At 34.6% G+C, this 15,152-nt stretch overlaps 1 protein-coding gene across 3 annotated transcripts in view; it reads right to left on the bottom strand.

Annotated features, from left to right (window-relative positions):
* Positions 1 to 832: 832 nt before the first annotated feature.
* Positions 833 to 15,152, bottom strand: part of LOC125780339 (hemicentin-2-like) — a 98,988-nt gene continuing 84,668 nt past the window's right edge. Inside the window, exons 10-14 of one of the 3 annotated variants that reach the window (XM_049462547.1) lie at positions 12,235 to 12,324; positions 9,274 to 9,420; positions 1,723 to 1,945; positions 1,350 to 1,664; positions 833 to 1,289 (exon numbers count right to left, since the gene is read on the bottom strand). In XM_049462547.1, coding sequence (XP_049318504.1) covers positions 1,773 to 1,945; positions 9,274 to 9,420; positions 12,235 to 12,324 — 410 coding nt within the window. In that variant the 3' untranslated portion in view covers positions 833 to 1,289; positions 1,350 to 1,664; positions 1,723 to 1,772. Of the gene's footprint in view, positions 1,290 to 1,349; positions 1,946 to 9,273; positions 9,421 to 12,234; positions 12,325 to 15,152 lie in introns of all 3 variants that reach the window. The other 2 variants (XM_049462548.1, XM_049462546.1) reach the window with 2 other exon arrangements.

Here is a 15,152-nt window from a genome sequence, read left to right as displayed (position 1 = left end):
CGGTGATAAGATAATTTCACGTTCTCGCCCGATCAATTGGTCAACAAGATCATGTGATATCACTCCTTCTCACTTTTTGTTGTGAGGATAGGTAAATACTAAAGTTTAAGCGGAGAGTCCCGCTTCGATTGAGACCTTAGAGCCAAATATCACGCGTGTTATTCGTCAGTTACCAGTTGAAATGCTCGAACGAGTCACCGAATATTGTACTTAAAGGATTGGGCATTTATATATTATAGCCGCGTCAAACATTTGAAAGAGATAATCTTGAAGAAATTCACGCTAAATAATTTTCTTTTGAATGATAATAAACATTGCCCATTAAAATTGAAATTTCTGTGATTTTTCTTTAAAAAAGAGGGAAATCTCGAAATGGATCACCCTTAAAAACAAAAAAGGATGCAGAAAATGCAGTTTTCCATTTTCGATAGAGCACCAAGCAAAATTCAACAAAACTTTTTAAGCTTTTACAAACAAACTGTTCAAATATATAATGGTAAAGTGGTCAAGAATGAAGTTGGCTGCGAAAAAAAAATCATTAAGATTAGCTGTTGTCATGAAACGAATGATAATAAACATTGCCCATTAAATTTTAAATTTCTGTGCTTTTTCTTTAAAAAAGAGGGAAATCTCGAAATGGATCACCCTTAAAAACAATAAAGTATGCAGAAAATGCGGTTTTCCATTTTCGATAGGGCACCAAGCAAAATTCAACAAAACTTTTTAAGCTTTTACAAACAAGCTGTTCAAATATATAACGGTAAAGTGGTCAAGAATGAAGTTGGCTGCGAAAAAAAATCATTAAGATCAGCTGTTGTCATGAAACGAAATTAATTAGTGAACGACAATTTTGCAAAAACAAAGAATTAATTTGCTAGCCTCTACTTTTTAGATTTTAAAAGGCGGTGTGATTATTTTTTTTTTGTCAAATCTAGTTGTTTCAGAAATGAATATCTTACTTACCTTTTACGACCTTAAACACAAACTCATATATGTTCAAACATTTTATTATGTATTTTTTTTAGTAACGATTCAGTACAAAAATAAATACATATTTTACGTTTTAACAGTACATATTTCGATACAAACATACATTCACATATCACGAATTAAAATAAATGGGCGAAGCTATTGTATTATAAACATGCAAGCACTCTTAACTAAATATCTTGTAGTAATACTCTTAGCATATTCCTCTTGTTCCATCCGATATTCAAAGCTTCGGTTGTAAAACTCATTTTATGTGAAACTTTGTCGCCATTTTATTTCAAAAACCCCTTCATATAGTTCTGCAGAAAAAATTAAAGGATTCAGAATATTTCATTCTCAAATTCATTTGAAGAACTTACTAAATAATTCTCTGGTATCTATTTGGTATCCTTTTATAATTAATCGTTTCAAACGGAGGTACAACTTTTCAGCTCCTTTCTGTTTAAATTATATGTACATATGTATGTGATGGCATTTGGACGAACTCACCGCAATATTGCAGTTGTATCTTTAAATCGTATGTTGGCCACTTAACGGGGGCGAAATGTTTCTTCACGTAGTATTCATTTATATATGCACCACAGATTTTCTACTGTTGTCACTACTTATACATACTTTATACCTTCAAAGGCATCTCTGGTTTATCTTCTCATATACTTCCAGTCGTACGTAAGCTAAAGTTGTCAAAATTTGGAAACCTACCACTTTAATGCGGAATAATTTCGTTTCTACTTTACGAGTATATCAAGTAATGAGGCAATGGTTGCAGACGCTCAGGTCACCTAAATAACATGTATAATCCTTGAAAGGAGATACGTCCAGCAAACTTCATAAAGATGTGATTTATGATTGGAAGAAAAGGCGCTTGAAAAATCCACTGAAGGTGAAACCAGTTGGTCAGCTGGCTTTGTGCCGCACAGTACATTTGACTTCATTTCGGGTTTACAAGGTAAAGCTAAAAAGAAAAGAATAGTTTGTTTTTTAAAGGATAGACAAGCAAAAATTAGTTCATTATACTATATATTTATATGGGTAAGAAATATTAAGACTTTTTAATTTAAATTTTGCGCGAAAACCTGTACTTCGAAATATTTTCTTTCTAGGTCGGTATGATTATTAGTGACATTTGTGCCAAAAGATGGATCAAAATAGTAATTAGTGTCTAGTATACACTTGTCTTTCTGAAGTGCATTCGGAGTTTTTAACGATGAGTGAAATTATTCAAAAAAGAAATTCCACTCAATTTTAAAAGCGGCAGAAAACTTCTCGTGTCGAAACATTCAGAATGTCGAAAAAGGTCTTCAGTAATAATTATTTTTCGCGAGCAAAGGTTTTTAATTGTTATAAATTACTCAACGGGTGAAGAGAATGAGTTGACGATGAACCACGTCCAGGGCGGCCAATAACATCAACTGATGATAAACACGTCGATAAAATAAAGGAATTGGTCAACAATTAATAGTCAGAGATCTTTCTGATATCATTGGTATTTCGGGAAAATAAGTGAAAACATTCTGAAATACTCGTATGGGCCGACAGCTCTTGTTTTTGCACCACGTAAAAACACCTTCGAATACTGCATTGATTCTTCGCGAGTTTTTCGCCAAACTAAACAAACAAATGGAGGAGGAGTCATGTGTAGAAGTTCACGCAAGTGAGGAAAGTTCTCTGATTGCCATTCACTTGGGAGTGGCCAGAAACGATTCTTTTACATGTGACTCAAGCAGCTCACGACTTCCGGTCTTTGACCAAGTATCCTCTGGGTAGCCTAAGAACATCCGTTTGAAGGCGAGCTAACGTGAGAAGGCGAAGCATCCCCTGCATAGGGTTGTGCGCTGGGTTTGGGACCCGCCACGTAAAAAAACACCCCCAGTGAATAGTCAGAACCAGCTTCGGATGAGAGACCCCCCATTTGATGACGACCATGGCAAACGAAATAAGGAACCCGCCGCGGGAAGCAGAGGAAGAGGAAGACCTCCACTCCGTTGGAAGGATCAAGTGGAGAAGGACCTGGCCTCGCTTGGAATATCCAATTGGCGCCACGTAGCGAAAAGAAGAAACGACTGGCGCGCTGTTGTTGACTCGGCTATAATCGCATAAGCGGTGTCTACGCCAATTAAGAAGAAGAAGAAACAAACAAATGACCGCTTCGAGGAAAATTTGACTCAATTTAACACATTAATCGTGAATCTCTACGCGTATTGAAGGCTATTCCGGTAATTAACTTCTACAAATGGTTCAACGATTGGACAAAACGTTATCACAAGTGTATTGGGTCCAAGGGAGATTTTTAGGAATAAATTAAGAACAAAGTTTTACTACATACATATATACTCGTATACTCATAATTATAAGAATCAAAATTTTGAACTAGAATTTTAATAGTACCAATAACCATCAAAATATATGCATATCATAAGTATGTATGTATAAAAGACAAACAGGCTCTTCTTCAGAATGAATATGCTACCAAAATTCGTAGCTTCCATCTCAAAGTTTAACAAAACTATAATATAAAAATGAATCGCAAAATGTGTTGCTAAGCGCATAACTCAACAAGGCCTGAACCAATTTGGCAATTTTTTTTTTCTAATGTTCGTTGAAGTTCATTGATAATTTTTACAGCGAGAAAAATTCGGATGATTGGCAGAAAAAAACCCTAAAAACAGTCCTTTTCTTTTTCCCCTAAAAACGAATGCATGTTTGTTTCTTAGTAACGCTAAGGCTCGAGAACGGCTGAACCAATATTGATGAACTTTTCAGAGAATGTTTACTGTTGATCGGGCATTGAAAAATTCCAAAAGGTTACCTTTTCATACAAAACTTTTTTTTTTTAATATTGTTTGCTTTGTTTTTCAATTCTTGAATCATTCAAATATGTCGTTTTCTTTCTTTATTCCGGCTATTCAAAAAAAAAAATTAAAATTATTGAGTGAAAACGTTATGTGTGTTTCACACAAAATGCTCAATTACAGATTGAAATTTCTTACGATAACACGAAGAGGTCGCGCTAATAGTTTTCGGTCGGCGTTTTTTTGCCATCAACATACATTGGCAGCCCAAGGCACATGACCGAGTACTCCCAGAATGCGATAACATGCGTGCAGAATTATGGATCGCGGTCAATCAGCAAGCGATCGTCACGATGTCACAGCACGACTTTTCAAACAACAGTTACAATATTTGATAGACTTTATCTTGAAGCAACGTATACATATGTGGTGGTTACACTAGATCAAATTGATGAAATCATTTCTGCGGAAATTCCTGATCCAGAGAAAGATCCAGAAGTATACGAAGTGGTAAAAACCAGCACTGTTCATGGACCATGCAAACACCATAATCCCACTTCGGATTGTATGTCTGACAATAAATGCACGAAACATTATCCACGTGTTTTCCTTCCGGAAACACAAACTGGAAATGACATATATCCACTCTATCGTCGTCGCTCACCAGACGACAATGGCAGAACATTCAGCATTCAACTAAGAAAAGTGAATATAGAAGTTGACAACACATGGATCGTACCAAGAATGATAGAATACAAGATTACGACACTAGTTTACCGTTAGTTTTTTTCGGTTTAGCTCTTGACAATTCTTACAAAAACAAATACATTGTGCAACAATTTCTTGACGTCACACTTGTGCGTTGAGAAGAACAAGCATAGAAATGCATACAAATTGTAAACAGAAAAGTAAACACTTTTGGAAATTCCAAAAATAATATTAATTCATTCGTCTTTGCAGGAAAAATTTCAGTGGAATGTTTAGAATATTGTTGCGAGAAAAGATATATGTAAGTACTTTTAGGCACATCCACAATAAATAGAGTAGCATGTGTGGAAATTGTTCAAATGAAGAAAACCAGTGAAAGTGTACTGTTATATTTATTTAAATTTCTAAGCATAAATATATTAATTTTTTAAAATGAAATGTGCAGTGGCTTGTTGTAATAATTATTATGCAATTAAAGGATCGAAAACGAGTTTTTGTCAGTTTTTCGGCCGATTTAAAAGTTGCCAAAAAATGGGTGTTATTTTCCAAAAGAAATGATATATTTAATACTAAATCCTCTTTAATTAATTAATTTCACAATTCTTTTATCATAATTTCATACATCTGATACATCTGAACATATAATATATGTATATATTTATATACAACACAAGAAACGTCTTCTCCATTTGAATCACAACTTAATAGACAATTTTATTATCAATAGGCCGACATATTTCTTTAGAAATGATTCAAATCTTTTCACTCAACAATATTCAATCGCTTCACTAAAACTTTTCATTAAAATCGAAAGAATTACTAATATTTTGCGAATTTACAAAAGTGTACACTTTTCTGTTTACAATTTGCAAGCCATTTGACAGTTTTTCACTCTTGTTCTTCTCAACACGCAACTATGACGTTTCATAATGGCGGTTGTCGTAATCTTGTATTCTATCATTCTTGGATCGTACTATGTATGTTCAGCACTAATGTCTAATTGACATTGAAAACTCATATCAATGTTGAATATTGCAGTTTGGTGAAATCGAAAAGGAAGCAACAGCAGCATAGCCGCCATTCTCGCAGTTCATTTGGAGAATGGCCAAAGAGCATACGAGTATTTCAACCCATGGAATACAGTAAGCCAGTGTTAGCAACGCCAGCTACAAAATTAACATTAACGAGTTCTTTCTCAACTTTCGTCAGTGATCCGTTTGCAAGAACATTGCTCTATTCGGAAATGGCTTGATATTGTACATGGAATGCATCGTTGAAGAAATGGTTACGCAGAAAAAAGGTTAACCAGTAGATGGACATTAAGGTGTGTTCTCAACTAATGCATTAGGACGAATTTATATAATCCACACGAAAAATTACGGTTGCTTTTAGCTTCGGTTGGTTTTGTATAAATGTAGGTGGTTCAATTTCATTTGAGTCATTGCGTAGTATGAATAGTACGTTGTGTTCAACTTTTTGAGAAGCATGCCAGAAATAACAGTTACTAGAATATGAAAATCACTGGAATCAAATGATGGACGACGCGATAGCTACTTCGCATGCCACTGAAGTTCGAACACTTTTCGTGATGATCATTTCGACATATCAGACTTCAAATTCAATTATAAGATAGGAACAAAAATGACATTGCCGAAAACAATTTACATCGTATTCGCTAAGAATTGGAAATGGGAAAATATCGGTTGATTTTCCCGTGGCTTAATATTAATTCATCTGCCTTTTGTCAATTCACTTCAACGGAAGATGAACTCAACACGAAAGTTTATCCGAACATTGGCCAAATTATCGTATTTGCGATTCTTGAGTGCACGCGTAATTTTAACTGCAAAAATACCGATGTTGTTGACTTAAACTGGAAGATTCAAAGTCAAATTCCAGGATACTTGCGCTCATACAAATCGATCGATCGTCTTGACAATGAAGACGACGCCGTGAATTATCCAGTGGAATTTCTAAATTCTTTGGATAGGCTTGGTATGCCGCCGCATCATTTGCTTTTCACACGGCCAGATATATTAATCGAGAACGAAAGTGGCTGATTGCTAACGGCTGGCGGTCAGTGTTGAAGTGCCACTAAGCGCCGCATCGGTTCATTACCTCTCGCATTGCGCTGGAAGTGCCGCTACGCTGCAATAGTCAAAGCTGCAATCACTAAGCGACAAAGAATTGGTAGCGAATTTCAATCTAATCTGGCAAGCAAAGAAACAAAAATGTGTGGAAAATAAAAACAGTAGCGTGGAAATTATAATGCAGACGAACATTTACATGTGTAGCATTATAGCAGTATGTTGTCATTGTTTTTCTTTTGCACAGAGGATGGGGTATAAATCCGTAACACCAGTGCCATGCGCCGATTAATGGGTCTACTCGACGACATTTGAGCCGGCAGCTGGTAATCTAATCACCAGATATGGGCAATAAAAAGTTGACAAAGTGAAAAAATATGTGGCATAAATGTTATTGCTCGTTTTTAAGTAAAAAATAGTTTCCCAATGTCAAAATGTACAAGGTACCTATTTTTTGAGAAACAAAAATAAATATTTGCTAGGCACATATGTCCTGCGAAAAAAAGAAATAAATTAAGTTTTAGTTAAAAAAAAAAATCAGTTTTTTAGAAATCTTGTGTGGACAATATATTTTCATACACACATTCCAATAAACTAATAAATACTACACAGGTATATATTACTCATATATCCAACAATTTAAGACGACTTCAGGACAGTAAAAATAATTTTTTTAAAAAGTTTTGTGGCCCCGCCATCTATAAGTTTAATGTACATATCTATTATACCACTTAAGCTACAACAACCAAATTTGGTGATTACAAATCTTATAAGAACTTCTACCGACATTGTGAATATGGACGAAGTAATCCTTCTCATGCCAACACATGCCTAAGGACAGAGAAAACACTGCATGTATGGGTATCAGAGCTCCGTTTCGAAGTTACCTGCGTTGCGAATGATAGTAGACAATTTAATTCGTGAAACATATTCTGCTAAGCTAAAACTTTTTCCGTTGGGTCACATGAATGAAAAAAAATAACAAACGCTTGTGTTTACAGCAAAAAAGTATCATCTGTCTATACAATATCAATGCCTATAAATCTAAAGTGAGTATTTCGTCGAACAAATAATTGTACTTAAAAGGTACAGAAGGCTTTCTACTCTACGCAATCAAGTAGTTGGAAATGCATGTGTTTACCTAGCAATTCCTTAATATTAGAATATTGGCAATTTTTTTATATGTATGTCAGCTTTCATTGGCAGTTGGATACTTCAGACATCTAACTGTTAATTCAGTTAATAGCCAAGACTTCTATAGTTTTCACAGATGCTTTTTTTCATAGCACATAAGGGTGTGTTTAGTTTGTGTGATAAATTTATCTCGTTGCAGATTATAGCGTCAGCTTAGGAATAATATATATATAATATATATAATAAATAAATTTACAGATTCTAAAGTTGCCTTAGATTGACGCCTAGCCTTAAAAATCAGTGCTTTTAGTGAAGATGAGAATTATTTACCAGCGAGCATTCTTTTGAGGTCTGAGAACAGGAAATAGTCTCTGCAGGCCAGACCAGTACAAAGAAACATAACGTACAAAGAGATGACTATCAAGTGGATTTCAGAGTGAAACAATGGAGCCTCGTCACCTAGTGAAATTTTTGTTTTAACTGTATTTTTTCCTTTCAAAAGGCAATATTTTATCAACACGCGAAATTCATTTTTATCCATATTTTTCACAATGAAAGATTTAATTCACAAACTAAAAATCCGCCAGCTGTCAAATTTATTTATGCTCCTTTTGAAAGTTAAGAATAAGGGATTTATAATTCACATTTATTTATGTGCTCCATATAACTTTATGCGTACTATCTTGCTGGTCTGTCTGATTCTCAAAGCGCCATCTGCAAATTCCCCCATGAAAATGCATTTTCTGTGATTTTTCCTTCCCCTTTGCGTTGTGAGTGAAATTGGCAGGCACAATTGTAACTCACATCTTTTGCTGATGGGTTTATAGAGTCGAGTGTGGCATGAAAAAAGAGAGAAGTCAACCGACAGCCGAGAGTAAGTGCTGACACCTCAAGTGGCATAATCGTTTGTCATATTGCCATAGTGGAAAGTGTGGTGCTGCTGTTGAATGCAAATCGTGTGCACAAACATTGAAACTAAAGATATCGATGGAAAATATGTATGTTAAGAATAAATCAAAAAAATATATTAATGTTGCTTGTGCTTTTTTTCTAACAACAGTTTGGAGAATACATTAAATCTAAAGCCACAAGCGTTTATTGTCTTCTTATAGGACTATAATTCCAGCATATCCAAGTTTTTATTCAAAGTGGTTTTTAGACAATTTAATGAATAATTTGCAATGTTTGAGCTCAATTGAAACGTAAAGGGAAAATATTGCATACATTTTCAAGGGTCTTCAAACAAAACAACCGCTAACAACTGTTAATTTTTTCAAGTGGTTTCGTTTCAGTGGGCACCTGTTGGTCTCTCTCTTTTCTCACATAGGAAAGCGTACACACTATTTTGCGAAGAAATCTTTTTATGAAAGTCCTAAATCAGCACAGATATGAGAACATTTTCGTTGTAGTTTTTTTTTCTTTCCATTATAATTTTTCCAGTAAATACTCATATTTACTTAGCCCTCGAGTAATATGATATCATATGAAATCTATTCATATAAAGCTGTCTTCTAGAAATTGAAAATACCGAATATAGTTTCATATCTCTATTATGTACTCACATTGATTATACTCTCTCCCTGTGCCGTGATCTTGTGAATTCCATAAGCTCGATGTGGCACCAATATAAACATTATTCAAAGATGATGACGGTGAAATATCTGCAACATTCGATTTTGTGCGGTGAATTTTTTTACTGAAACGTTGATCTATTTTGTAGAAGCGTGCACCCATTAGGATTTTTGTCATTTTAAAAGAAATTAAATAGAAATATGTATGTAAAAATGGCTGTGTGTCAAACCAGTAACATAAACATATTGACATATAGGTATATAAGATAAGTAGTGTCTTCTGCGTTAACCTCATTTATATTGTACTAATACTCGTACACCCCAAGAAACACAATAAAACAAGAAACGTTGCTATGGAATAATAACATAAATGGGACAAATCGATATGTTAATTGGTTGAGGGACTTGCTCAGGTCTGTAAGTCAGTCAAAGTGAAATAATCGATCTTAGGGGAAGCGTAAGGACTTGTGATGCTACCCTGTAGTTCGGTACCATCGGGGAAGAGCTAACGATATGACTAATTCCTAATCACTAGAACCAGTTCCAGCCCGATTACTCGCAATGTTATTTGACTTACGATTTTTACATTGCAATGTCCTACGAGAGTAATCGAGCGGTGCCACGCTGCATTACCAGTCATTGGTGAAATGACTAGTTCCAAAATCGTTAGTGAATCGCTAATACAGAATCGCCAGCGTTTTCATTAATTCAAAATGGCTAGTGATTTGACTGACTCCAAATCGTTAGTGATTTCGTTAATTCGTAATTACAGGTGCTTTGACTAATTCAAAATCGTTAGCGATTTCATTAATTCTAACTCGCTAGCGATTCTACTGGTTCAATTTTACGAAAATAAAAGAAATTTTTATGAAATTCAAAGCAATAGATTTATTAAATTCAATTATATGTACATATGTATTTTTTAAATTTATTTCTTACTTAGTAGTTTTAAAATATGTACTATCTTACATTATATTGTTATTTATTAATCATTTATTTTCTTTATTTACTAAATGATTTTTTTTTTATTACGCGTTTTTTTGACGCTGAAGGGCTTGGCACTGTTGATTCTCTGGCGATCCAGCGTCTATCCCGGTAGGAATGGACTCTAAAATAATTAAAATATATTTGTTATTAACTGTTTTAATTAAAAAGCTTGTCCTGTTCTTACCAATAAGGGCGTCGAAAAAATTTGTAAAGCTATTGAGCGAATCTTTGCCCAACACTCCATCAATATTGTACTGCATGGCCAATTCGTCTGTCATAATATTCTTCAGGTTTTTCACCACTCCAGAACCCTGGAGAATTTGAGTCATACATTTGATCTGCAAGAAAGTAAAGAAACGTATTTTAAATAAGGAAATCGAAAGAAAAAATATTACTTACGTAGTTCTTCTTTCCGCGAACTTCTATATTTTCATTAATTCGGCCCAAATCTGTTTTGTTTTTAATTGGAAAATCTCTCATTATCGATGAGTCGTCGGTGCGTTCTTTCAGAAGCTGCTGAATTAGGACTTTCTGCTGCGCTACTTCTTCTAGGAGCACTTGATACTGTGCAGAAATTTGGCTCATTTTTCTTTCCATCAGTTCTAGAAATAAAAAATATATATGAATGAAAAGTGAATATACTTGTTGGCAGCTTATACTTTACCTTCGATACCCACCGATTTTTGTGGCATAAAATACTGCAAAGTACCACTTCTAAACTTTTCAACGCACCTGTATCTCTCATTCCTTACTAGTCTACGCAGATGTCTCCTACCTACAATTTTCTTTGCTACCTTCATTTGTTTTTATTTTTATTATTATAACTTCTTTATTATTATTATTTGTTTAATTTCACTTGCAAATTTTTTTAACGTTAATATTATATTGATTGATTATTATGGTATTAATGTATACCTTATAAATTACTTTACACTTCACTTTTTTATTTTTTTATTCGACTTTAATTTTTTCACTAACAACACTAAAATAAATTATTTTTATTTAAGGAATGTCTGTTCTTTATTGACCTTTTTCGACTGTTCTTCAACTACAATTGACACTCAAGATCTAAACAATTTAGTGTAAAAAGGACAACGGCAGACTGAGCGATCGATCGAACTACAATTCCTGCGAATTTCTGCAGGAATAGTACGGGAGACTAAATTTCTGTTGAATTTTGATCTGCTCGCACATTGTTGTTATTGCAATTTCATATACGCATTGAGTTTCGTTTTTTAGGGGTGGGTTTTTTTCAGATTCGATGCCTCGTTGCATTACAAATCATTAGCGAAAAGACTAACTAGCGGTAATGCATGAAATCGCTAGTAGAATTCGCGCTCTGGTAATCGCTTGACACCAGCCGAACTACAGGGTATAGACCAGAGACCTGCACGAGTAATTAAAAAAGTAACATGTTAGCAAGCGGCGATGCCGATGCGGCGAGTACACGCTACGTAACGGTACTTTGGCATCGTGGGCATCGGCATCGTGGGTATCGGCATCGCGGCATCGCCGATTACTAACATGTTACCAGTGGTCGGCATTTCTTAGAACAATTGTGGAAACTAACTTCACACGTACACTTACGCTCTATCGTTCAGTCGTTGTCGAGCCAGCAACGAATTAACATCATGTAAGACTATAGTGTTTTATTTGCCATTGACGATACCAGATAGTAATCGTACGATGCCACGATGTCGCGATGCCGATGCGCAATGTTACCTTCGCATCGTGGTAATCGTCAGAAGTGTTACTTAGTAACGTAATCGTACGATGCCTACCTTAATCGTGCAGGCCTCTGGTATAGACATACATATGTAACTGTACCTATGTATATTGCTTGTTGTGAGGTGGAAAACATGGGAGGAGCAGCGAAATAAATTTATGTATATAAGTGTACAAAATAATTATTTCAGCATTTATTTGAATTGGTTTTTGTTTTTGGCTTATTGAATTTATACACACCTTTGTTGTTGTATTTTGTAACCACTACTGGCACAGTATTTAGAGCCACCGTAGGGGCTAATGCGGTTACTGTCGTTGTTTGCGGAATATCTGCAATATAAAAGGAGAAAATATAGAATAGAGGCAAGGAAAGAGAAAAATAGTTCAGTGCGGTATAGTAAATATATGACTTGAGGTGGAAGTTACATAGTTTAACTTTACGGTACTTAAATGAGTGAAAGAGTTAAATGAATATCAGATATGTATGTATAAAAAGATTTTATGATATTTAGCTGTTAGATTGTAAGAAATATTTTGAATGAAATCAATTGGTAATAGTTTTTAGTAAAACCATAAAAAAGGGAATATAAAAACGTTTGTATTAAGTAAGTAGGACACAACATAGAAAATATTTGCATAAAACGAAAGTTAAAGTTTCGCCTTCCACCTCACAACAAAAAAAATATAACCATTTGGGAAATACATGCAACTGGTAATTAGGGCTATTTATAATAACTCTACTCCATTAAAACGAAAACGTACTAACGAATATACGTACCACCGAAAAGTTTTTTGGAAAATAATATTATTTTTTGTTACTAAGAACTTTAGTTATGATAGAAAATTCAAGTGAAACCATTCATTATTTTGTAATTGAATTCAAGATTTTGATTAGGTTTGTTAATATGATTCAATTTAGATCAAATAAGCGCAGTTTTGACCGATAACTTCTGTTAGTTTTTAGGTAGGTTCATAATTCCAATTAATGTTACATTCGGTTTGTCGCTCTGCAAAAGCTTTTCTTGAAGCGATTTTTAATTTCATCAGCAGACTAATTTGCAAAACTTCCCGTTAGTTGCCGTATACTTCCGTAGAAATTTTGGTCAATTCCCGTGTAGGGCAGCTTCTCAAGCTCTTGATACACACACTTCCTTTGTTTGTCTGCATATGCGTCTTGCTTCCATGTTCAACTCTCGGTATCAATCCCATTCCGCACGTGTTGTGATCGATCGTAACAGTGCGAGGTAGGCAGTCTGTTTTCTCTCCTCTGCGACACGGCAGTGCTCATCAGACAAGCTGTTCTTTCTGTTTACTGAATACCGAGTTGCTGATAAGTGCTCTCAGATAGCAGAAGTGTAAGTGGAGTTGAAAACCGTTTAGCTGTCGGTTATGATATTAGCTTCTTGACGTCGTAGCTCCCCTTTGTTCTCACGTTGAGGACTTTGTAGGCGTGTCGTCCACCTATCACAACATGATCGATCTGGTTACGAACTTTTCGATCCGGAGACAATCAAGCAGCTTGATGAATTTTCTTGTGCTGGAATCTAGTACATATTAGGCTAAATTTTCCAACTGCTGTACCAAGGATGCCCGCGTCGGCACCATCCTAATGTAGAGACCGGACATTCCAAGTGCATGCCATTGAATCAAAGTCCTTATTACGTTTGCTGTGGTCGTCACCAAAAGTGCGATCTTTCATCCGAGGCTGTTGTTTCCTTTTAATTGGGCGTGGTTTCTAAGTGGCGTGTCCCAAACTCTGAACATATGTAACTACTTGAGTAGTGTAAAGCTTTCTACACATTTATAAAGCGCGCCTCTTGTATCAAGACCGACTCCCGCTCGCAACGGGCGGAACGAAATCCATATCGCGTAACTCGATCACCATATATATTGTATTACTAATACCACACATTGCGAAAATAATGATTTAGTTTAGTTATTTAAATTATATATAGACTTCTTTTGCACACATTTTCCTGATAACTTAATTTCTTTTAGTTACACCAATAATTAAATTAAAAAAAACTAACTCACTGGGGTTCTAAACTGCTGACTAAAATTACAAAACTTATGCAACGAAATTTTAGAAGTTTTCATTTACTCTGGCTCTAAGTGATATAACTATATCTAATCTCAATACTTCTAGTATTATTATTTATATAAAAACCAACCAAAGAACAATCATGAAATCTTGAATGCAAAACTATTTTAATTAGTAGTCCTTCTCAACTATATGTTAGTTAATTAAGTTAAAATAAAAAGTTATTCCTATATGGTTTCAAACATTATGCATCAGTAAATATTTATGCTTTAATCTAGCATATAAATCAATTCAATTACTTGCAAACCGAAATCTTTTGATTAAATTTCTAACACCCATCTTAATAATTAACACCTTCTTCAAAGCTGACCAACCACACCGCAACTTGACTATTAACCTAAATGCCTAAGGCTTCCATATAATGAGTATCTTGTACATGAATTCAAAGTAGTATTTAAACAATTACGTAAATGTTTATTATATTGGAGTGTAGTTGTATAGTATGTATATACATGGTTCGTCAACTCCATTACAATTAGTGCCACATTACCTATGCAATACGCTTCGGTTGTTGTCAGCTTAGATATAGTCAAGTAAGAAGGACTCAAGAAAATCACCAAAAATCACAACTTTATAAGTACCTAAGTATGTATGAAATTACAATGGCTAAAGATGCCCTGGAAATTCGACATATTGTAATTCTGCTAAATTAAAACTGAAGCCAATCTTAATAAAGTATTATATATAAGTGAATATTTAAGAATACAATTGCTTATAAGTTTGGCTTACGAGCCAATACCAGAATTAACGAATATACTTTATTTTCTTTAAGATTTTTTGGTTGTTTTGTATTTTCCTCCATGTTTAGCTATCTACGTACATTGAAAACATCTGTATATAATTAATCAAAAACATAGTATGTTATTTTAACACAGTAAACACAGTTTTGTAATCAAAGTACGCATATTGAACATAGTACATTATTGATTGAATTTCTTCTTTCTTTATTGTCGTAGACGCCGCTTACGAAGTTATAACCGAGTATACAACAGCGCACCCGTCATTCCTCCTTTTCTATGTTTAGTACCAATTGAAGGATCTAATTGTAGCCAGGTCC

This window comes from Bactrocera dorsalis, chromosome 1 (assembly GCF_023373825.1).
Source record: "Bactrocera dorsalis isolate Fly_Bdor chromosome 1, ASM2337382v1, whole genome shotgun sequence".
NCBI lineage: Eukaryota > Metazoa > Arthropoda > Insecta > Diptera > Tephritidae > Bactrocera > Bactrocera dorsalis.
The sequence above is the reverse complement of the archived record's forward strand: the minus strand, read 5'-3'. Positions and strand labels throughout refer to the sequence as shown.